The sequence below is a fragment of the Barbus barbus genome (assembly GCF_936440315.1).
Source record: "Barbus barbus genome assembly, chromosome: 15".
NCBI lineage: Eukaryota > Metazoa > Chordata > Actinopteri > Cypriniformes > Cyprinidae > Barbus > Barbus barbus.
This window is the reverse complement of record NC_136743.1, coordinates 12,733,006-12,757,340: the sequence shown is the minus strand read 5'-3', so window position 1 is coordinate 12,757,340 and position 24,335 is coordinate 12,733,006. Positions and strand designations below refer to the sequence as shown.

At 37.0% G+C, this 24,335-nt stretch overlaps 1 protein-coding gene across 4 annotated transcripts in view; it reads left to right on the top strand.

The window, feature by feature from the left end:
* LOC306881175 (sodium- and chloride-dependent glycine transporter 1-like) overlaps positions 1-24,335 on the top strand; it is a 62,831-nt gene that overhangs the window by 16,076 nt on the left and 22,420 nt on the right. Inside the window, exon 1 of one of the 4 annotated variants that reach the window (XM_079435108.1) lies at positions 9,082-9,196. The exons of the other annotated variants lie outside the window; for them this stretch is intronic. Within the exon in view, the coding sequence (XP_079291234.1) occupies positions 9,155-9,196 (42 nt within the window). The 5' untranslated portion in view covers positions 9,082-9,154. Of the gene's footprint in view, positions 1-9,081; positions 9,197-24,335 lie in introns of those variants that run through there. 4 annotated transcript variants of the gene reach the window in all.

The following is a 24,335-nucleotide window of genomic DNA, read 5'->3' as shown; positions in this document are numbered from 1 at the left end:
TGCTTCAATCCTATATGATATTGCGGAACACAAGAAGATATTTTGACAAACAGTTTTGGTGGCAACTTATATCTTATTTTATGTTCCACAGAAGAAAGGACGTTTTGGAATGACATGAGGGTGGGTGAATGATGGCAGAATTGAGATTTTTGGGAAAACTGTCCCTTAAGTCTTTCTGAAAGCTAAATGAGAACATGTCTCAAATATTGTTTTCATTTTAGATCTTAACAGTCGTTTACCAGAGTGGTTTGTGTGCTGTCATGTGCAGGGGTAAAAATCATGTGAGTTGATTGTCTAAAACCGTGGTCCTCTGTTTTGTGTGTGTGTTTGCTTAGGGTTGTTTTTGTGTGTTGGACATACCACTCCAGATTGTAAATGGGGCAAAAGAGAGCTCCGGAAGGAGACGGCTCATCAAAGCCTGCACTAAGTTTGAAAAAGTGACGTTTTTAGTCAGCAGTAGTATTTTAGCCCTCACTGAGGCCCTCTTGTTCAGCTTGTCAATAGAACAAACGTGCCTTGAATGGGAAACACCTGCTTAAGGGCTCTTGCTGGAAACCACCCTTACTGAAGCTCCCTGGTGAATCTGGAAACCACTTGTGTTACTTTCCTGTTTTCAGGTTACACTGTAGAGGCTTCTGAATTTACACTTGTTGTATGAGGTCCTCATGACCCGTGGGTTTTTTAATTGAAATCGCCTTCTTTGTCCTCAGTGTAGTTTTTTCTTCTAAGAATGTCTGGACCATATTGTGAAGGTAAATTAAAAAAGCACCATAAAAATATCATATAGTCCACATGACCAATTTCATATCAGTGAATGATGACTTAAATTTTGGTCATGTAAAACATATTATGTAGCTTCAGGAGTCCTGATATGCAGCACAAAAAAGACCATTTTAGTGGTGCTTTTTATTGATTTAGACTTTGAAAGCCCTGATTTCCTTTCACTTTCATTATGTGAAAAAGAGTCAGGATGTTCCGCAAGTTCTGCAATTACTTCTGCAATAAAAAGTCCTATAATAATAAATAAAAATATCTTTAGTCAAATCACAAAGTTGCAAATTATGGTGTGCTGGTAGGCTAATATTTAAGAACTGGGTTTGCTGACTCACAGATTGCAAAAGCTAAGTAGAGGTGACCCAGTAATTGCAGTTACTAAGCTCAAAATCCTACTTTTTCTTCATTGTGCACTCGAAGGAACTCAACTTGATGTTCCAGAAGGATTTTAGAGCTGCTGCACTGTAAATTAGTTTTGAATGAAATGCATATGCAAAATGTCATGCAGTTTGATTCAAAAGTAAAACTATAAATATAATTTCTAAATACATTTTTAATTGAAATCTTTTATTAATATTATTATAAATAAAAGTAACGATTTATGATTTCGTAATGTTTTATTAAATAATATTGCTGTGTATAAGATTATATATACTGAACATTGATTTTTTTTTTTTTATCACTATAAAAATAAAGTTTTGAATGAAATGCATTTGCAATATATCATGTAATTTGTTTCAATGGTAAAATACGTTATTTTATCATATATATCTTACTATGAATAAGATATACAATAAGATTTTTTTGAATAAACATTTATATCTATTAATCTATGGGAGATATTTGAATGAAGAAGACAAAAAGTATTAAGTATTTTTTTTTTATGGCAACAAAAAATGTTACTGAAAATGGTTATGATTAGGTTGGTTGGAATATAATTGTTTTTTTATTATGAAATTTAAGTTCTTTAATGAGCGCTAAGTATCTAATTAGGAGATCTTATTCCCCCACTCCCATGTGTGCACACTTGTTTAGGATCCATCTAATGAGTTTTGTTTTGATGTGTTTATTCCATTTCAATGCCACAGCCCTTCTCTTGTTCTCATCACTCGCTATTATGCTATTGATATGGGGCAGCACAGCAAATAGCGGAGTGTACATATCCTCATTAGAAGCGAGTGTTTTTGTGATGGGAGGCGAGGCTCTGTGCTGCTGCTTGACTAATAGGGGTTGGCTGGGGCCCCTGAGGAGTCTCTAATGACCGCCTGTGTCAGATTCCCTTACAGCCGGGCTCGTGGCTCAGACACAAGGAGCTGCCCGGAGCTATGTGCGTGTATATGTGTGTGTTTGTGTTTGTATGAAAGGGTAAGTGTCACAGATACATAAACAAAGTCTCAAGCAATTGCTTGTAGTTGCTGGAACTCATTTGGAAAATATTAGTTGAGAGGACACTCTCAAATTAGCTGTTGATTTCTGATGTAATTTGAAGTCAGTATCATAGATGTGTTCATGAAATCTGAGTTTTTTGTATAGAGACAGAAGTACTAAAAATACTGGGGTGAAAGAGGGGAAGAATAATAGTGCCATTACACAAGACAGATTTGAACCTGCATCTCTCACAAGACCATCCTCACTCTACTCCAGGGGTCGGCAACCTTTTCATCATGATGTGCCATTTTTTTATTTTTCTGTTTAACCACTGTGCCAATATATCCCCCCCTCCTTTTTAATGCATTTTGTATTCATACAGTACATAAGCATTTTTTTAAATAATACGATAAAAAAACAACAACAACAATATTTGATTTTCATGCAAATAGTTTCTGAAGATTTTTTCATAAATTGTTTTTTAAACTTTTCAAAAGTTTCTTGAATAAGAGATATACAGTGTGACTGTACCGAACACGTGTGTGTGACAAGGCCAATGCATTAAAACCGTTCAGTTTAATCACGTTCTATATTAAAGGGGTCATATGATGTGATTTCAAGTTTTCCTTTCTCTTTGGAGTGTTACAAGCTGATTGTGCATAGATGAGATCCCTGAAGTTGCAAAGACTAAAGTCTCAAAACCAAAGAGATATTCTTTATCAAAGTTAAGACTCTGCCACGCCCCCTTAAAACGGCTCATTCAAACACGCCCCCACATGTCTACGTCACGATGTGGAAATATTTGCGTAATGCCACCCAAATGTTCACGCAATGAAAGAAGGCGTGGTTTCAGTAACCGCAGTAGTGTTGATGCAGCGATGTCAGGGAGACGCTGTGTGTTTCTATGCAAAAGCACTTTATTTGACCTTCCGAAAGTAGATGCATTTAGGAATCATTAAGATTACTTACAACAGAACAGCACAACCTAGATGTTATCACAACGCATTTTATGGACGACAGTTTCGTGAACCTAGGAGAGGAGGTAATTCTGACTTTGCTATGACAATCTGGCACTTCCGAATCAGTGACTGTAAGTAAGTTTAGTTATTAGTTTAAGTATTTGCTATTGACTATTCAAATGCGGAGTTTCCCACGTTGTGTGTGTGTGTGAGAGAGAGAGGGTCTTAATTGCGGCTTGTGTGCAAACACATACGAGCATCATCACTGTGTCTGTCACGCGACTCTGTTCCCCTCTCGGGCTTGAACTGATGGTAAAACTAAGGACATTATTAACTGTCTTTTACTTTTATTTTGAAAGCTGAAACTCGCGATTATGGAAAGGTGCGTTACATTTCCGACAAGATCTTGTTCGGCCAATCACAATGCACTGTGCCAGTTGGCCAATCAGAGCAGACTACGCTTGTCGGAAGGAGGGACTTTTTAGAAAACAAAGCGTTTGAGAAAGGCGGGGCATAGATGACCTACAGTAATGTAAAGTATTTGAAAAATAATGTGTTTTTTGAACATTAAAGCATGTCAACATATTCTGTTACACCAAATACACAAAGTAATGATCTTTAAAAAAGCATCATATGACCCCTTTAATGCGCTGCTTTAATTGATGCATTGATGCGCATCAGAGATCGCGCTATGCAAAAAAGCAACATTCAGAAGCTGATAAACTTGTTGTCAGTGCTGCCACGAGACTTTTATTAATCGATACTGAATCACTACATTATATTTCTCAGCAAGGAGGGTGGTAAAATCACTGTTTTTTTAAAACTAAACTCTGCTTCATTGTTTGTAGGCTAGAGAAAAAAACGTCTGAGTAGTTTGTATCACTGGTGGTCATTTAACATTTCTATCGTAAAACAGTTGACTAATATTGAATGATTTGCAGCTTCATCTTACCTCACTCTCTTTCAACGTTACTGGCCCTGTCCCAAATGGAGCACTTCATGTGCACTTGCGGTCTTACGGGCTTACAATGGCCGCCGCATGCGTGTGTCCGTTAAGTCCACGAGACCGTTTGATTGGCCATCTCAGTCATTTTTACATTGACGAGCGCTGTTAGACTGCTGAGGTTTTGATCTGAAGTGTCTGGTATGTGCAGCGGTCGTGCGCGTATCTATAGACTAGCGCAAGTTAATTCTCACACTTTAATAGTATTTATAGCCCCTAACAGGCTGTGTGACTATGAGAAGTTATTACCTCAAAACGTACGGCAGTATGCAGTTTTCCCTATTGCTTGCGTGCCTGTGACTATCCCTCTATACTCCCATTCCAGCAGCAGGAACCAGGTGCTAGTTCAGAGTCCGTGCTATTGCCAGTTCTTAGTTGGTTCGACAGGCGAGCACTTTAAGGACCGGTTTCTTTTCCACAGGCTAGAGAGCCAATAAAGAGCCAGGTCTTAGGACACTGAATACGTTTCATGTTTCGTTATACTAGCGCAGTCGCGGCATTGCCAAACATAACAGACTTGTTCAAGGTGCATCAGCGCCATGCAGACTGATTGATCGGTCGGCACACAACACACCAAAGCACCGCGAGAGTGATCCAAAAGCATAAAGAGCCATCTGCTTTCCAGTCGCTCCCGCAGCACTCTGATCCCATGCTCCGACCGGTCCGAGAAGTGCCGATCCATCCTGAACAAGCCTAAACAAACTATCAACAATGTCGGCCGTTGCGTTGCTATTGATGTTCATGGCTTTGCGAACCTACATCGCCATCCAAACACGGCGAATCCAACGTGTTCGTGTTTAGCTGCTATTTCAAATATGGCTGTCCAAAGTTTCTGTCATCTTGTTGGTCACGGTAGCCTTGCCCCCAGCCCCTGACGCAAGTGGATCTTCCTTATAGCCCAGCAATGTTTTAGTGCTACTTACGAACCGCTTTTCCTGGTTCGGAGCTGGTGCTTTGGGTGTTGAAAGACAAAGAACCGGTTTGAAACTAGGCTCTGGCTCGGAACCAGCACTGGAACTGCCTTGGTGGAAAAGGGGTATGTGTGCCACTGTTGGCACGTGTGCCATAGGTTGCCGACCCCTACTGTAGTCTAAAGCATATATGTTAACTGCAAATTACATTTTTGCAGTATATGTTATGTAAGAACTTAGTATAGTTAAGCGTAAAGAGATCTCTATGTGATGCTATCTGTGCCCAAAGGGTCAAACAGACAGCGCAGATGTAGTTTAAGCTCAGCTGGGAGAACATCATCAATAACTCACAGGCATAATAAACTATGGATTTCTGGATCTACTCTCGCATACTTTTTTTTTTGTTTTTCTGTGTTAGGATTTGGTAGGTAAACTACTAGTTTCATGTATTTCATTTATTTGTATTTATTTTTTTAATAGGTATGACTGTACTTAGGACTGTATTGACATTGTCTTTATACAGTGGCTCTAATATACCTCTATGATCGCTAAATGTCTAACCAGGTGGCATTTATTTTAAATGAATATGGTACAAACACACATTTTAAATAAGTTAGATTTTTAAAGGATAAAAAAATAGGTATACTTAAAATCTAGACATAATGTGCCCACTAGTTGTCAAACATTACTGTAACATGTTAATACTTGGATACACTGTTTGAGAACTGAATTCATTTAACCACTAAAAATCACATTGACACCAGCCATTATATAAATGGCTGGGAAAAGTTATTTATGGTGAAAGCTTTAGCATCTTGCTTTTCTAGATGACATCTGGTTTGATATTTGTTTCTAATGCAGTGACATTCAGACATTTTATGTAACCAATATGTCCAAAAGTTCCAAATAGGGATGCACCGATACCACTTTTTCCAGTACTCGCCCGATACCGATACTTAAATTTTTGGTACTTGCCGATACCGAGTACCGATACCGATACTTTTATTGTATTTGTACATTTTTTAAATATTGGGTAAAGAAAACAAATGAGTATGTAAAATGTTAGTTGATTAACTTCATTTATCAAATAGATACTGTCAAACCAAAATTTATTCAGACACCTTCAACATTTCTCACATTTTATTCGCTATAGTTTAGAAAATGCTAATAAAATATTACAAGAACTCTAAGTTAAACTGTGTCAGAACAAATTTAGCTTGATAATACCTTTCTTTCTATCAATCAATCAAAATTATTCAGACAGCTGTTGGTATGACAATATTTACACAACTATCAATACTTTGTCGGCCCACCCTTAGCCTTAATGGCAGCCTGTAGTCTCCTGGGCATGCTGTCAAGCAGGTTCATGAAAGCTTGAATTTAATTTTTTTTTCCATTATTTGGTCTGAATAATTTTTGGTCTCACTTTTGCATCAATTTTACTGGTAGTCCACTGTATGAAGAATTTTTGGGTATAATTTGTCACAGTTTACTTTATTTTGCTATCCTCAGTTACTTAAATTAACTATAGTGTCCTGCACCCACTAGTAAAAAAAAATAAAAAAAATAATATCTGGTCTCTGAATAATTTTTGGTTTGACTGTATATCCTTCGGTTATTTTTCACACTTAATTATGCCCATTAAAATCTAATTTACAATTTTTTGTTACTTTCACTGTTAATTTTTTATTTATTTATTTGCTCTATGGTACATCATCTTAAATAGCATTAGAGCTGCTCCATTGCAGCGGCTCAGTGCTGTAACCACGCTTTTTGCTGTAATTATGCAGGGAACCACTCGTTATAAATCAATAATTTTCAGATATAGAAATTTTTTTTTTCATCTGAAACATGCTGCGATTTAGATTTCAAAGCCATATAATTGCAGAAACACGCATGAAGCAAGGAAAACACGCACAGCGCGCACACTTATGTGTACCGGAGCAGATGACAGGGACAAGTACAGAACAGCCTAGCGCATTTCACACAGGCTGATAGTTTCACTTGTTTTTCACTCGTGTTCAATGCTTAAGGTTAAAAATAAATGATGTTTAAAGTGAATGAATGCCCCTATATGTTGTCATATATTTACGATTTAGTTTTAATTCAAATGATGCGTGCTGAGCGAACATCAATAAAGATCACACCACAGAAGTGCGTGCGCGCTCTCTCTATCTCTCTCTCCCTACTGTTAAGTAACTTGTACATTGTTTTACTTACTCGTTTTTGACATTTCCGACCGAAGTATAAACTTTCCAGTGATATCTGTGAGAAAGGGATATTCACTCGACAAGCTCGCGCATCTGCGCCGCCGCGCGCTGGATCCACTCAGCGTGTTTTGCTTATCAGCTTGCTCACATCAGCTATACAGGCATTAATACTGAATGTTTAACATTATATTCATTGCATGTACATTTTTAGACATCCTTAATCTCTAATAACTACATTCTGCTGTCTGTTTTTCTGTTGTTGGTGTTTCTTTGTCTGAATATGGCACTGATCACATGCGTGGTATCGGCGTTTAGTATCGGGGCATTTTAACGAGTACGAGTACATGAGCTCAGTATCGACCCGATACCCGATACCAGTATCGGTATCGGTGCATCCCTAGTTCCAAATATTGTTTCTGGCCATGTTCATACACAAATGTAAGCTCTAGATTTATAAAAAAATTGTGCAAGTTTGACCAGTCAGGTTTTCATCAGTGCATCATCAGGGACTGGTCAAAATGTTCTTTTTTTTTTTTTTTTACTTTAAGTTCTGTGTGTTTAATTTCCCACACGTTCACACAAATATACAGTACAAAAAATACAAAAGTGTGCACATCCAAAACCCTGAGCCCAATTCTGGGCTTTGGATGGGCACAATATATATATGTGTATATATATGTAGGTATATATGTATATATGTATGTGTATGTATATATATGTGTATGTATTTGTGTGTGTGTGTGTGTGTGTGTGTGTGTATGTGTATTTTGGCCTGAACACAAGGGATAGGAACACATTTGTTTATTTGAGTTTTAACTCTTAAATCTGTATTCTATCCAATTATCTCATGGGGCATTCCATGTTGTGAAGCGGCTAGAGATGTCTGTGCCATCCTCTTGAAGTCTGCTAATCAAATGCATCGCCACCATTATACACCTTTTTCAAATGCACATTAGGCAGAGAGCCAGAAGTCTGTCAACTTTTAACACCCAATAACAGGATGCTCAGCTGGGTCCATCGCCAAAAGCTGCCACTGAGAGCTTTCTTTTGTCTCTCGGACACTTTTCTTTTTTTTTTCTTTTGCGTGAATTGTAATGCAGCTTTTCACGTTCTGCCACATAATTTTCTCGCTATTGATTTTTGCCTGCTTATTGCTGAGAAAATCTTGTAACCTGCAGCGAGCGGGTGAATTACAAGGCCACGGCCTGAACGAACGGAAGGGTATATCCCTCCTCTGGCCTTACAGGAGAATTGGCAATGTCAAGGGATGAGGATTTGAGAGTCAAGTGTCGCTGAATGGTGGTCTGGGTGGTCTGGGTGCAGCTGCCTCGAGAACAAGTGGAAGAAATGCAGAGACAGCGAGAGTAGCGTGCCCCATGGAAGTGGACCTCTCCTTACTTTTTTGTCTTTCATCGTGCGGGCCAGCCGCTGAAAAGCTTGGCAGTGCCTGTGACTCCAGGCAGCTAAGCTAGCAGCTCCTAGCACTCAGTATGCAGCCAAAGTACTGGAATGACAACGACTCCATTCATTGTGGAGGTAGAGGAAAAGGCTGTGGATCTCCTCTGTCTGTTTTGCAGAATGGGGGATACAGAAGAGGAGGGGGCACTTTCCCCAACTTGCAGTACAGCGGAGGAGGTAAGGAAGAGGGAGTGAGAGAGAGAAACAGAAAGGGAGGGAGAAAGGGAAAGAGGGAGTGAGCGAGAAAGTGGCAGCGGTGGAGGGGGACCTTCCATGCCGAATGATTGAAAGAGGCGGAGAGGAAGCAGAACTCCATCAGATGAAATGAGGTGAAAATAATTCAGGCATTAATCAAGCTTGGCCGAAAGGAGGCTGCCCCCCCCTCTCTCTCTCTCTCTGCGGAAGCGAACGGAGAGGTGTGAATGAAGAACTCGAGAGTTGAGACGAGAGAACTACGGACACTATCGAATCATGTCGGAGTCCAACAGCAGCGCAGCTTGTATGGCCGATCAGGTCAGTTGTGTTCTTGTCATATTTGTGCGGTTTTGCAACTGCATGTTCTCTTTCTATAGATGTCGAGCTCCGTTGAGAGGGAAATTTGAAAATGTTGTGTCTCAAGCGAGAGCGAGCGAGCACGTTACCCGACGCATCAAAGCCGCAATTGTACGAAGCTGCCCGGACGACGGTGCAGGGTCCTGAAAGAACTGAATTAATCAAGACCAAGCATTGTTTGCAGTGCCTTATTTTTCGGCCATCATTCAGGGGGCCTGTGACGACTCAATAGCCCACAGACCACGTGAGAAAGGGGCTGCAGCTCTTTAAAAACCAGACCACGTGTGGGCCAACTGAAAAGTTTTTATAACAAATTGCAGTGGGAAGTTCTGGCGATGCTGGTGGAAGGGTATGTGATAAAGTTTCCAAGGAAGTGGGCAGGAGAGCAGTGTTTGAGAGACAGAAGGAAGGAGGAAAGTGTCCGGGCTGAAAGGAGGGCTGACCCATATTTCTTCTCCTCTTTTTGTCTTCCTTCACCTCCTTTTTTCAGTCACCAAGGCTCTTGTCACTTAAACAATCATGGGGAAGATTTGTTGGAAATAAAATGGATAGATATCTGATAAGACACTTTATGGCTCTGAAATGTATGTTGCAGCTCCAGTTTTGGTTGCCTCCTTTCCTTTGCCTCTGTTTCCGTTCCGCTGTTCAGTAGGAGTGTGCAAATTAGGATAAAGTAACAGTCTGGTGACTAAATAAAAACTAATGCAACAAAATAAGGTTACCTGCAGTAGTTAACAAAGATACAACTTTTTTATTAGTATTATTTATTTATTTAAATTAAGGAATGTCATTATTTGGCAGGTTTTGAGTTTTTGAATGACGAAAAATCCTTTTATCATTGTCATCTTGTTTAATCTTGATATGAATGTTGGCATTCTTAGTGCTTAATTAAATCTCTTTCCATCATTTTCCGGTCTCAAATTGCATTGTCATCAAGTTATATTCGTGAACAGTTTTTAATGAGCAAATTCTCTTTTATTATTTAATTAGTACAGAGAAGCATTTATAGTTCTATTGGCCAGTTGGTCACAATGCATTATTTTGGTCTTGCGTAATGGCTTTATTTATTTTTTTTGCAACCCTTAACTATCAATAACCCTAGTCCTAATCTTTGCCCTCATATTCATTAAAATGTTAAAAAAAAATTTGGTCTAGTCTTATCTTTATAGGTTAGACAGACATCACTAGCTGTCAGTCCTTGACATTGGGGGTGAGACCACATGAGAAGTGGCCATCTGACCTTGTCAGTTGGGTTGACCACATTCCTCCTTTGTCTTTTTGTACAGAAATAGCATGTAATTTTATTTTTGAATAATTATATATTTATTGTGTATAATTTATAAATGTTCATGGTTCAGACATCATAACCATGAGCGTTAACATATCAGTTCCTGTTAAAGTCACTGGTCATTTACATATAGAAGGCTTAGAGGTATAATAGCAACAGCCTGTTTAACTGTTAATAAAAGTATCAGAGAAAATGAGAATGATCAGATAAAAATTGTTTACTTTTAAAGAGGTGATTTTTATTTTTTTTCCCCTTGAGGTCCACTTTATAATCTGTAACACATTTCACGTGAGCAATTTATGCAAATTACAAAATATTAACACTTTCTTTTTTTTTTATGTGATCAATGGAAATTTGCTTTGTAGTATTTGACCCCTGTAAAGACACGGTTTGTTTTCTGAACATCCTGCAGAGAGAATTTGATGAGGTGTACTGATTTATTTGATCATTTCTAGCAGTTCTAGAACCCTGAGAAGGCACCACAGACTCAGGTGTCCAGTTGTAGAGCTCACTGATTTATCACATACACACACACACACACACACACACATGTTGGCTTTTGTGGTTTATGGGGACTCTCCATAGGCGTAATGGTTTTTATACTGAACAAACTGTGTGTGCTATTGCCCTACACCAACCCTACACCTAAACTTAGCCCTCACAGGAGACTTTGTGCATTTTTAGATTTTCAAAAAAACACCATTTAGTATGTTTTCTTTTAAGCCTTTTGAATTACGGGGACATAGGCAGTGTCCTCATAAACCACCTTCATATTGTAATACCTCTGTCATACCCATGTCATTATACAAATTTGTGTCCTCATAAGCCACACACACACACATACACACACACACACACACACACACACACAGAGGAGCAGGTGCATCTGCCAGAGTCTCAGCCTCCAGCCTCCAAACCCCTCATGTGTACTCAGTGTGTATACGGTGGGGAAACATAATTTCTCTATTTAAGCCTAAAAATATGCATAACTTAGAATGATATTGCATTCTTTTTTTTGCACAATAAACAATGTGCAAACTGAAGTTTTTATACCTGTAATGTACACAATAAATATATTGTCTACAAATATTATTTGATGTATAACATCAAATATAATATTATTTGTATTGGATTTCTTGTTTCAATTGTAGTTTTTATGTTTAAGAACAAATTTTGTTTTGATCTATATGATTGCACTTCATTTGCATGCATGCATATGTATGAAAAGCAGTAGCATTTTTTTTTTTAATTACACAGTTGCTGTCAGGACTAACTAAACAGAAATGTTTGCATTACACAAATATAACTATTAACAGAAATGAGTTATTCACTTTTTTTTAAAGAGGCATCACTGATATAGGCTTTCTGTAAACAACACTAATACCTAATTGATGATAAATCCTATAAATCATAAATACTATTACAAGTTACTTGGCCCCTCAAAATGGGCAGCGTTCTCCAATCAAAGCTATGCCATTTTCACCGATTAATTCTGTGCTTGAGATTCAGTTCTGTCTTTTTTGACAGCTTGGGCTCTATGGAGCTCTTATATTAGCTCTGTGATATGGCTAATTCTGCTGGATGCTGTAGAATTGTCTAATGCTATCTGTTGGAGTACATCATGCTTGACTAATAATTGAGATAATATGAGCCAGTCATTTAATTATAGTCACATCTTACTGGGTTAAAATTTCTTCACAGTAATCTACAATACGATGATCAATGTTTACAAAGTAAAGTTTAGAAAGTGTTTTGATTGCAACACCTGATCATTTATGTTACTGTTAAAGAGATGCTGTGTCTATTGATTGGTTTCACATAATGACCCAAAGAGCACCAAATAATGCTTGGAGAGACTGAGTTTAGCAATAAGTTATCAGTCTCTTTAACAGTGTAGGTATAAAACTGTGCCACGTGTAGGTGTGTCATGCACAGGTATGTAAGCTTGTGCGAGCATGTACTGTCAATAATATTTATTACGTAAGGTATATCATCTAGCATAATGTCAGCAAACTGCACGGATCGTATGAACATGTATCACCAACAATACTTTTTTTCCATTTATTTCTACAGAGTTTGAGACTGAAATGCGTATGTGTGTTTTGATGATTTGTGTGTACACATGGATTGATGGAAATTCAATGGGGTTCAACAAACTGAAACCACAGTGAAACTGTTCTGTTTCGCATTTTTCTAATGGAATGCAAATATTTGTATTGCAAACATTATCAGCATAGCAGTGAATATGAAGTTTATTTGTGAAAGCAACATCAATTGCATAATTTCTTAGTATTCGTTCTTTCCAATTGTTTGACATGCAGTCCAACTGCATGAAGCCCTGCTGATGATCAAGTTGTCCAGAATGATTTTGTGCTTAAATGGAAGAACGTCTGACCTTTTGAACAAAGTTAGCATGCAATCTCACAAATTTGCTTAGTTACATTACTGTCTTAGAATCTTGTGTGGAATCTTTAGTTCATTATTTTTTAAAGTATTAATATTTAAGAGCAGTTCAGAAGCATATGTGTGCTCGGAGGCAGTGGTCTCTCCACTCTCACACTCACTGTGCTCCTGGGCTTCCAGCTGCTCTCTTTTTCTCTTTCTTTCTGTCAATCTTGCTTCATTTATCTCTACTCTTCATGTGCAGATTTTATATGAATTACTCAGAAATTCTCTTTACACCTGTTTTTTAATTATTTTCAAAATAATGTCGACTAATAGCATGTTTGATATTTTTCCTAATACTTGTGACTTGTCATTTTGTCCATGTGACTTTCAGGACTTTTTAGGTGAAGGTTGTCTATCTGAACAGCTGTCATAGCTGCCAGCAGTAGTGACCCTCACTCAGTCATGGGTACTTTCCTCAGGCTTAATCACTTTTAAACTCCCTGTCCTTTCTGACTCTTTACCTCTCGTGTGTGTATATATATATATATATATATATATATATATATATATATATGTAAGTGTAGACAACAGGGTTTACACAGAAATCAATTACACAGAAATCCATTGAGAATATTGTATACAAAGTGATCAGCTAATAATTAACTGACTACATATGACATGTAGATGTATGTATGTATGTACATTTACTTCGTTACATTTACTTGAGTACATTTTTTGGGTAACTAATACTTTTAGAGTATATTTTAAAATGGGTACTTTTACTCTTACTCAAGTATACTTTTAGAGAAAAAACGGTACTTTTACTTCGTTACTGTGGGCGACTCTCCTCTCGTTACTGTATCTTAATGCAATACAAGTTAAAATGCTTTGGTTTATTCCAAACGCGCCGTCTACGTTTCTCTTGTCAATGAACGATGCCCATTCGCGAATGATTCATTCTTTTGAGTCGATTCTGTTTAAAGACTTTATCAAACCAGTTGGCAAACCAGTGAATCGGTTCGCGAATCAGTTTGAATGATTCGTTCAGTTCCCTGCCGCACGCGCTGAGTCTCTGAAGCGGTTCTCACTCAGATAACAGAGAGTTTAAGAACATCAAGAGCGATGAAGACGTGGCTTTGGATCTACAGTCAGTTGAAAGCAAATCTGCAAAGGCTTGTTTGCTAGAGCTATATGAAGATATTTTATTAGATGAACACCACGTGTGCTGTCTACTGTTCCACAGGTAACGCTATAGGCCACGATACTATTATGACATTACCAGTTTGTTGTACATGTACCTTACATTAAATACAATGTATAATTTATACATTAAATAAGGTGTCACAGAGTATGAAATGAACACCCGCGGAACCCGCGTTAGCTCTGTGCAGTGGCCTGTTCTAGACACAATTAATATTCATATTTTTACAATATTTACGCTTGCACAAATATAGGCTACATTTGTTTACATTTTGCAGAACAGAAGATCCGTCAATATGCATTTGTTTCGTTGTGTTCAGAGCAGTCATGCGAGGCGTTTTCAGAGGTTATAGGAGAATACATAATTAATTTACTTTAAAATATAATTTAATTCAGTGATGCAAATCAGAATTTTCATCAGCTGTTACTCCAGTTTTCGGAGTCATATGATCCTTCAGAAATCATTATAATATATTGATTTATTACCAGTGTTGGAAACAGTTTTGCTGCTTAATATTTTTTGGAACCTGTGAGATTTTGTTCAGTATTCTTTGATTAATAGAAAGCTAAAAAGAGCAGCACTGATAATAAATCAACATGATTTCTGAATGATTATGTGACTCTGAAGACTGGGGTAAAGGCTGATGAAAATTCTGATTTGCATCACTGAAATAAATTACATTAAATATATATATATATATATATATATATATATATATATATATATATTGAACAGCAGTGTGTGTGTGTGTGTGTGTCTGTGTGTGTATACACATACACGTTACATAAATGTAATCTATATATCTAAATAAAAATAGACTATATTCAGTACCTATATGATCCAAAGTAACTAGTAACTAACTACTTGAGTAGTTTTTTTATCCGATACTTTTTTACTCTTACTCAAGTAACTATTCAGACTATTACTTTTACTTTTACTTGAGTAAATATTTCTAGAAGTACTTTTACTTTTACTTGAGTAAATATTTCTAGAAGTACTTTTACTTTTACTTGAGTACAGTTTTTGGGTACTCTACCCACCTGTGGTATATACCCACACATACACATACATACATGCATACCAGTGGCGGCTGCTCGTCTTTCAAAGAGGGGAAGCTCATTTTCGGCCTTTCATAAAAATTGTCCATTTATTTATAAGTAAATTCTGCCATTGTGTGCAGTTTGCTAGCTGGCTAGTTCACCGCCTGGCCTACTGTATGAATGAATGAATGAACAAACGATCTAAAAAAAACATTAAACTCGACGGAGGAAATGTGGGAATTAGGTTAAACTGAAACAAGGAATGTGGTGTATAATTGTGTGAAATGTATAATGAAAATTGGCCAGCAATTTCGCCAAGCAAATATCAAGAAATAGGTTGCAGCAGTTTGTCTTTTGACTACACTTGCAAAGTCCACTATGGGACTGAGCTCGAATCAGTGTTTCCAACTTCTTTCGATGGAAAGTAGCTAAAGCCAGTTTGAAAAGTTGCTAAATGTCGCCAGATGACGTCATGCGCTAATTAGCATATTAATTACTTCATCGCGTCATATTGCTTTTTACATTTGTTTGTCTCTCTGTGCTCATACTGTATTTTAATGCAGCCAAATTCTCAATAAAACTGTTCTCCTTTATATATTTGACTGTTTATGTTGTCAGTCAACGGGATAAATATGAAATAGTGACCGAAACGCAGCCCTTTAAGAATACATAGCCAGCTCTCCCTCCCAAGAAGTTAGTCTGCACAAAAATCCTAATTTATAATCGAGCCGTCGTCTGATTAAATCAAATAATACACACAAGATAAGACAAGACAATTCCTGTGCTGTGATTTCGGCTATATTTGCATGTAAATTTAGAGAAGCAACATAATATCTATTTTAACTGAACGTGCTGCTCCTCTCAGCCGCTCACAGAACAGAGAAAGAGGTGCTCGCGCCGTTGCGGCAGTTCCAGCGATCACAGAGACTCGCTAAGGTTTGTCAAAGAAGTCGCTAGATTTGTCGCTAGTCACTTTTGGGGAAAAGGTCGCTAGGGTGGTCTGAAAAGTCGCTAAATTGGCAACACTGGCTCGAATAGCTTCAGCATCAGCGACTTCTTATAGGACACAATCGCTGTCAATCAAAAGGAGATGCAGTCTTTCGACAAACCCTCCAATCATCACGCAGAAGCCCGGAGTCCAGCCCCGCCCACTCCTCCATTCACCCCCAGAGACGCTGAGCGTCCGGGGGTGGGACATAATCGCAGCATTTATCCAATGAGCATCTAGTTTTGAAGCACTGAAAAAAACTGTTCAAAGCAGCCCCATTGAAGTCAATGGACGCTGGGCTTCAACAGGCAAATACACTGATGCTACGGGAATATATGAGAAGGAAATCGAGTCACCTGCTATATGTAGCTGATTCTGAACGAACTCATCTTCGAGATGAACGTATTCTAACGCATTTTTAATCAATAAAATGTTAACACAATAGTACATGTTTGACCATTAATTTTTTGACATTATAGGGGAAGCTGAGCTTCCCTTGCAGTCTTAAAGAAATCCCCACTGATACATACATATACATACCTAAACGCATATTATAAACATACAATACATATAAAGGTACATGTCCACTCCAACCATGTATACTCATAAATTCTTGAATAAAAAACTCACATATGTCTCTATTAAGATACTTGACAGTTAATTAATTTAACTAACTAAAACTTAGAATATACGATTTACTAGTGACTATAACACCTGTTCTCTCAGGATACTGCTTATTCCCTAACATTAACATTAGCAAGAACTAAGCAAAGGCGGTGATACAATAACCAAATTGACAGATATCTTATAATTCTTTGCTGAAAAATAAACAAGCAATATATAAATGATAAAATTAATTAAAACACTCAGAGTGCACCCCTAATCTTGACCCCTATTCTAGTAAGAAGTTATAAATCAAAATTGTTAATTAAGGATTTTATTGGGTTCCATATTCTTGAAAATATGTTTTGTCTATCTGATATCTTATATTTCAGCTCTTCTAGGGGTAACACGTAGCTTAGGTCTCTTAGCCAAACTTTGAATACAGGCACAGATTCAGACTTCCATTTCTTTTTTGCTAAGGTCATACATAAAGAAACAGCTTGTGACACATATTTACTTCCTATATCTGAGGTATCACCAAAATTACCCAATTTTGGCTCTGGTGGCAAATCAATTTTAAATGCTTCTGAAATAAATCTGAATATACTTTGCCAGAATGGTCTAATTTTATGACATGTCCAAAATAAATGAGACAGTGCCTTCTGAGATTTTACATTTGTTACATATTGAGGATACATTTGGGAAAATCTTATGTAGTTTGGTCTTCAAATAATGAAGTCTGTGAATAACTTTAAATTGAATCACACAATGCCTTGCATTTATAGAGCACTCATTAATTTCATTAAGACACTCTTCCCATGACTCACCAGACAATTCTATACACAGTTTGATGTGTAGCCATGTTTTCAAAACCCGTGAAATGTTTCCTAGTAAAATCTCTAATTTGCAAATACCGGAAAAAAATCAGTAGATAAAAGATTTTTTTAAATGTATTGTCAATATATAGATCTCTTATGGAAATTAAACCCTTTTGCTTCCATTGGGAGAAAACCTTGTCTTGTAAGCCAGGGGTAAAGGCGTGGTTTTACCAATTGGGCTGTCCAAATATATATTTGGAAGATCCAAAAATGCTTTAATCTGTTTCCAAATCTTTAGAGTTCTTTATTACTATATTTTCATTATAAAACCTTGACTCAATTTTTACTGGACTATTCAACAAGGCCTCTAAAGATGTCGTCCTACAAGAAGTTCTTTCTAACCAAACCCATTCTGGTATCTCCACTTTATTCTCTGGAATTTGTCTCCACCCCGAAAGGAAGTGTGAATTAGCAGCCCAATAGTAACTTCTGAAGGAAGGAAGACTGAATCCTCCTTCTGCTTTGGGCTTACATAGATGTTTTTTAGATATTCTGACTGCTTTATAATTCCATATAAAATAAATAATTATAGACTCTAATTTTGTAAATAATTTCACTGGAGTCAGAACTGGAATAGAACAAAATAAATACAAAAATCGAGGAAGGGTTACCATTTTGATTGCATTGATCTTTCCTGCCATAGATATAGGTAAAGTCCTCCAAAATTGTATATTATCTTTTAGCTGATTCACTTTCACATGCCAGTTCACCTTTAGAAGTGCATCTGCCTTTCTTGTGATTATGATTCCTAAATGTTCAAATTAATTATGAACAATTTTAAATGGTATAGAATTTAAAAAAATATTTTGTCAATATCCTCAGTTAGGGGCATTAACTCACTTTTATCCCAATTTATTGTAAAACCTGACAGTTTATTAAATGATTCTAAAAGCTTCAAAAGAGGTGGAACAGACAATTCTGTCTTTGCTATATATAACAGTACATCATCTGCATATAAAGATATATATTGGGGTCTGTCATTAATTAAAATATTAATTCTCTGCCAAGGGTTCCATCGCTAGCACAAATAGGCAGGCGGGAGAGAGGACAGCCTTGGCGTGTTCCTCTATATAGTGGGAATGAGGCTAAAAATGTAAAGTTTGTAAGGACCGAAGCTTTTGGATTAGCATACAAAATTTTAATCCACTGAATGAATTTGTTCCCAAATCCAAATCTTTTCAGAGTTGCGAACATGCATATAAGGCCATTCAATTTGATCAAAGGCACATTGTGCATCTAAGGAAATCAAACATGCTTTTGTTGTATGTTTCGTATATATTGTATTATAAAGACGTCTCAAGTTTGATTGTATGTGGCGATTTGGCATAAATCCTGTCTGATCTTGATTTATGATTGACCATATATACTGCTGCAGTCTATTCGCTAATACTTTGCTAATGATTTTTGCCTCTATTGGAATAAGAGATATTGTCGACGATATGACGACAACTTAATTTTATCCCATCCAGGCTTAGGTATTAATATTGTGTTAGCATTATAACACAAGGGGGGGAGTTTCAATTGAGAGAATGATTGATTGATCATACGAAGAAACATTGGGGAGAGAATCTCCCAGAATTTTTTATAATATTCTGCACTGAACCCATCTGGCCTGCACATTTTATTATTAGGGAGGTTATTAATAATAAAATGTTTAGGGAGTTTCCTTTTCCAACATTTCAACAGCTTCTTCACTTATTTGGGGAAGATCAATATTAAATAAGAATTTATTTTGTTTATATCTATATTTTCTTTGGGGGGCGCCAGAGTTCACAGCGGGGGCGCGGGAGCAGATATACTTTTAGGTAGGGCTGGGCGATAAAACATTAACTATAATTATAGTGATATAATTTTCCTCGTTTAAATATTAAATTTAATGTTTATGCGGCAAAAGCGGAACAAAACAACTCTACTCATTTGAACCGTGCCACACGGACCATATCCGCTTGGTTCAAACAGCGGCACAGAGCGAGCTGACTAGAGCAGATGTGTTTACTCACCGATCGTGCAACCACTAAACAGCACCGTGAGATCCAGTGAGAAGCGCTTGAATTCAGCGAAGAACACAAATGACTGATATAAACTAGTATCAGTCGATGCCAGTCAACTGATATAAACTAGTTTAAATCCAGATAAAACAGTGTAAGGTCCACCCATTTGGCCCAAAGAAAGTATCCAAATAGTGGATGAAGGGTTCCTGCGTGTTCGGTCTTTTCAATGTGCAAAATTCTTCAATTTAAATTAAATCTAATCTGACTCCATTTTATTATTTAATCTGACTCCATTTTATTATGACCTCGTATTTAGCTTGAAATGCAAATTGATTGCTTGTCTATTTCTAATTAGTATTCTTCTGATATTTAATTATTCTAGTTAACTCTTGACTTTATATTTACTCGTTCATTCGGTTGCTCATGTCTCTAACAAGGATGCAACGTAATCTACTAGAGTCAATAATTAGAGTAAAACAGAATAAGGTCAAATGTAACAATTTATTATCAGTCAAGTAAATACTGTATGTATATGTCAATTCCACAGCAATTCAAAGAGATCAAATCATATCAATACAAAACATCGAATTCTCAAAGATAAATCTACGAGTAAAGGATGCATACCTGACTTTATAGAAATACATAGTGTGGAGCATTGAGACACCACACTACGGGCTTCTGGCTACAGAATTCGCCCCGATCCTTTTGCAACATTTCCTTAGTACTTCAGACCAAGACCAATACCCCCCGAGATGGAGACAGGAGCTAACAATTGTAATTTGCAATTTAATCAAGTCGAGTTAGCACCTTTTGGGACAGAAGGTAATTTGCATGAAAACCACTGGGAACTGACCCACCCTCTACAATATGCAAAATATCTCTGAACTCTTAGGATCTGTATTACCTTTTAGTTTACTTCTTATAAGAATGAGACCATTGTACCAGTCGCCCTGAGACAATTCAAATGATACCAAACATGACTGTACATAACACTTGCATTAATGCAGAACATTACATTCTACTATCGACCATTCTGAGTGAGCTGAGTTAAGGGAAGGATGGGTGAGGGGAAGAGGGGATGAAAAGGAACTGATGCATATGTGAGAGAGGCATTTTCCCGCATTTTCTCTCAGTGGGATGTGGAGACAGATGTCTGTATGTTAATGCACTGTGTGTGTGTGTTGTCCATCTCAGAAGTTCAAAGTGTCTGAGGTTCTGTAATTCTTACAACAGCGCTGACAAACAGCAGAAAAACACTGTGTGCAGTGATACAGTCAGAAGGCTCTTCAACCTACAAATCGCCATCGTTTACCATGGATTTACTGTAGTAACACTAACTGCACCATGGTATTGTAGCAGAAATGTGGGGTATTTATATCAAATGTATTATATTAATGTAGACGTGTATTACATGTATTAAAGGAGTAATGGAATGGAATTACATTTACCATGTGTGTACATAGGGGGAGCCCATGAAAAAAAAAGGTTGGGAACCACTGCTCTAGATGCTTGGGACTGTTTAAGCTGTCGAGCTAGAAGTTTGTGAGGCTTCTCACCTAATTCAAAATGGCGTTGTTTAATTTCATTAAGTTGTTTAGCAATTTTATTGGCAAGAATAGAATTATATTCACTTCTCAAAGTTACTATTTTCTTTAAAATAGTTGAGCAATAATTGGATTTATAACTTTCCTCTAATTCAGTAATTTGTTTATCTATTTCATGTAATCTTTTTATATCTTCTTTGTTTTTTCTGATCTGAAATGAAATTATATCTCCCCTGATAAAAGCTTTCATTGAATCCCACAGAATCTGTCACATGCCAATATAATTTTCAGACTAAAAGTATCAATTTTTTTCTTTTATGTAATCACAGAATTTAATGTAATTCAAAAGAGAGTTGTCAAATCTCCAATTATACATTCCTTTTTCCTACTTCAATTTTAGATCCAGTGATAATAGGGCATGATCTGATATTAAACTGTTATGATATTGAGTGGACTTTACCATTTTTAACAAACTTGAATCTATAATAAAAAAGATCAGTTCTGGAATAGGACTTATGTACTGATAAGTAAAAAGAATATTCTCGAGCTGAGGGGTTTAAACACCGCCAAATGTCTATCATGTTGAAATGTTTCAAATAGTTATGTAAAGTGGCTGCAGATTTATTTTTTGTGGTACGACTAGGCCGTGCAACTTTAACTGGGTCAATAACACAATTAAAATCTCCCCCAGTAATCAAGTTGCAAAGTCAGGTATTTTGTCTAAAACCCTTTAAAAAAAATTTGGGTCATCATAATTAGGACCATACAAGTTAACCAATGTAATAGAAACTGAATTTATTTCACCACAAACAATTATATATCTACCAGTTTTATCAGATATTGTCTATGTATAAATGGTACTTGCTTTTTTACAATGACCGCGACTCCCCTTAATTTAGTAGAAAAGTTTGACTGATATACTTGCGCAGCCCATCCAGGATTAAGAAGAGCCTTTGCTGTTTGTTTTATATGAGTCTCTTGTAGAAATATAATTTCAGCATGTCATTTATTAATGAGTATATACCTTACGTCTTTTCACTGGATGGTTCATACCTCTCACATTCCAACTCCGAAGCCTTACTGTGCTTTCTCTGTGTGTTTGATATATTCTAAATATTTATATAAAAGTAATTATTATTTCTAATATCCGATGCTAGTTTAATTTTACCTTTCAACCGAACCGTAACTATACCCCCTTCCCAAGAACAAATCAGAACAAGCGTATACAAACAGAACACCCCGTATTCCCCCCCACCCTTTCCTATCAGTCAGATGATTTAACTCCACATTACTACCGGATCACTCACCACCGATGCAACATAATCTTCCGTGTTCCCCGAAAAGAAAGAAAGAAAAAAAAATCTTCCTCCGTTAAGATAGAATAAACACAAATAACCTGTTTTATGAACCTCCTAATTGTCCATAATGTTCACTGTTATTCCAATAAACAAAAATAATAATAAAAAAGTATTGATGTCTTATTCAGTTCAATCTAATCTGTCACTTCCATTTAGTCTACAGGCCAGTTGTCTATGACTCGTGACAAGTAGATTCCAGCCTCTGGTGTGTCAAATGTTTTTTTTCTCACCTTCTTTTGCGGTCACGATGAGTGTAGATGGGAATCGAATTCCGTACTTGACACCGAGACTTTTGCATTTTTTCTTTATTTCGGCAAATCGGAATCTCTGCTTCAACACATCCAAGGTCAAATCTGGAAAAATGTGCACCCTTTTTCCTTCTAGAGATTTCTCTTTAGCCAGCTTCATGATTAACTCTTTCATTTGGTAATGATGTATCCTGATGACAAATGCTCTTGGACGATCATCTCTCGGTCTTCGCTGGGCCCCCTGTGCACATGATCAATCTGGATCGGTTTAATGAAGTTTTCGGAACCCAACAGTTTTGAAAGTAATTCCGCTATAAACTCAGTAGGCCTGCCATTTTCTTCCTTCTCTGCAACTCCTATCAGCCGAATGCTATTGCGTCTGGAGCGGGACTCGAGGTCGTTACATTTATCTCTTACACTCATCCAGTAGTTCTGCACACTGTTTTTCTATGCATGTCAGACGGGTTTCTTGGTTCGTAGTAGCCTCTTCGATCGTCGTGACTTTTTCTGCCATGGTTGTCAGCGTTGATCGTAGGTTTGCATGAACGTGTCAAATGTTTGGCTAAATGAAGCATTAAGGGCTGTGATTGGCATCCATGTTGTCTTTGAGTGCTAGGAGAAATTGTGCTAGCGTTAGCACCGATTTGCCTCGGCTCGTCCCGTCACGTCCCGTCATCGTCGGCCTCTTCATGTAATTTGCCGTCTCTTTTTTCAAATGTTTGGTTTTATTCACTTCTTGACTTTCGTCTGAACAACTTTAAAGGTTAAACCTTAACTTTCAGATTCATTTATTACGAAATTATTCGTAGGATTAGCGGAGTTTAGACGAAAGCAGTTTTCTCCGAACAGGAACTCCTCTCGTGGATATTTGTTTCCTTTATTTTCCACAAGTTTCCTTAATAATGATTAAAGTCTTGATGAAACTGAAGTTGCGACAGATCTTTCTATAGACAAACAAAAACTATTGGTGGGGCCCTTGTTCTGTAGCATTTTTTTGCGGGCATGCTCTTAAAAATGAAGGCAGATAAAAGAAAGCTTGCAAGGGTGGTATTTAAGCAGACCAAAAATCATTGCATAAATAACCATAGAAAAGTATTTTGTTTTTACCGGAAGGTTGTGACATTTTGATTAAACATTACATGGTTAGAACTTAAAAAAAATAAAATAAAACACATGCATGGATTAATCATTCACAATAAGATCTATAACATGCATTAGAAAATAGATAGGTCTATTATATGCCGTCAGTTCACTTAAAAATTAAAGTCTTGTCATTATTTTAGTTTTGAAAGAATAACCTGGCTGTTTTCATATTTTGGGGAACACATGGATCACTTTAAGCATGTAATGGCCATGTTTATCAGACGGTTTTATGCTACTTAATTTCTTAACATTATTTGATTGACTTTTTCCCCAAATGAGCGCAAACCCCGCCTCACAGCTGGTTCATTGGTCATGTCAGTCAAAATGCTGATTTCCTGCAATGCTCAAACAAAACCCTAACTTCAGCGTAGCATTGGCAGCACATCCTGATAGATAGCACCGGATTCATGATTTTTTTTTTAACCTTATG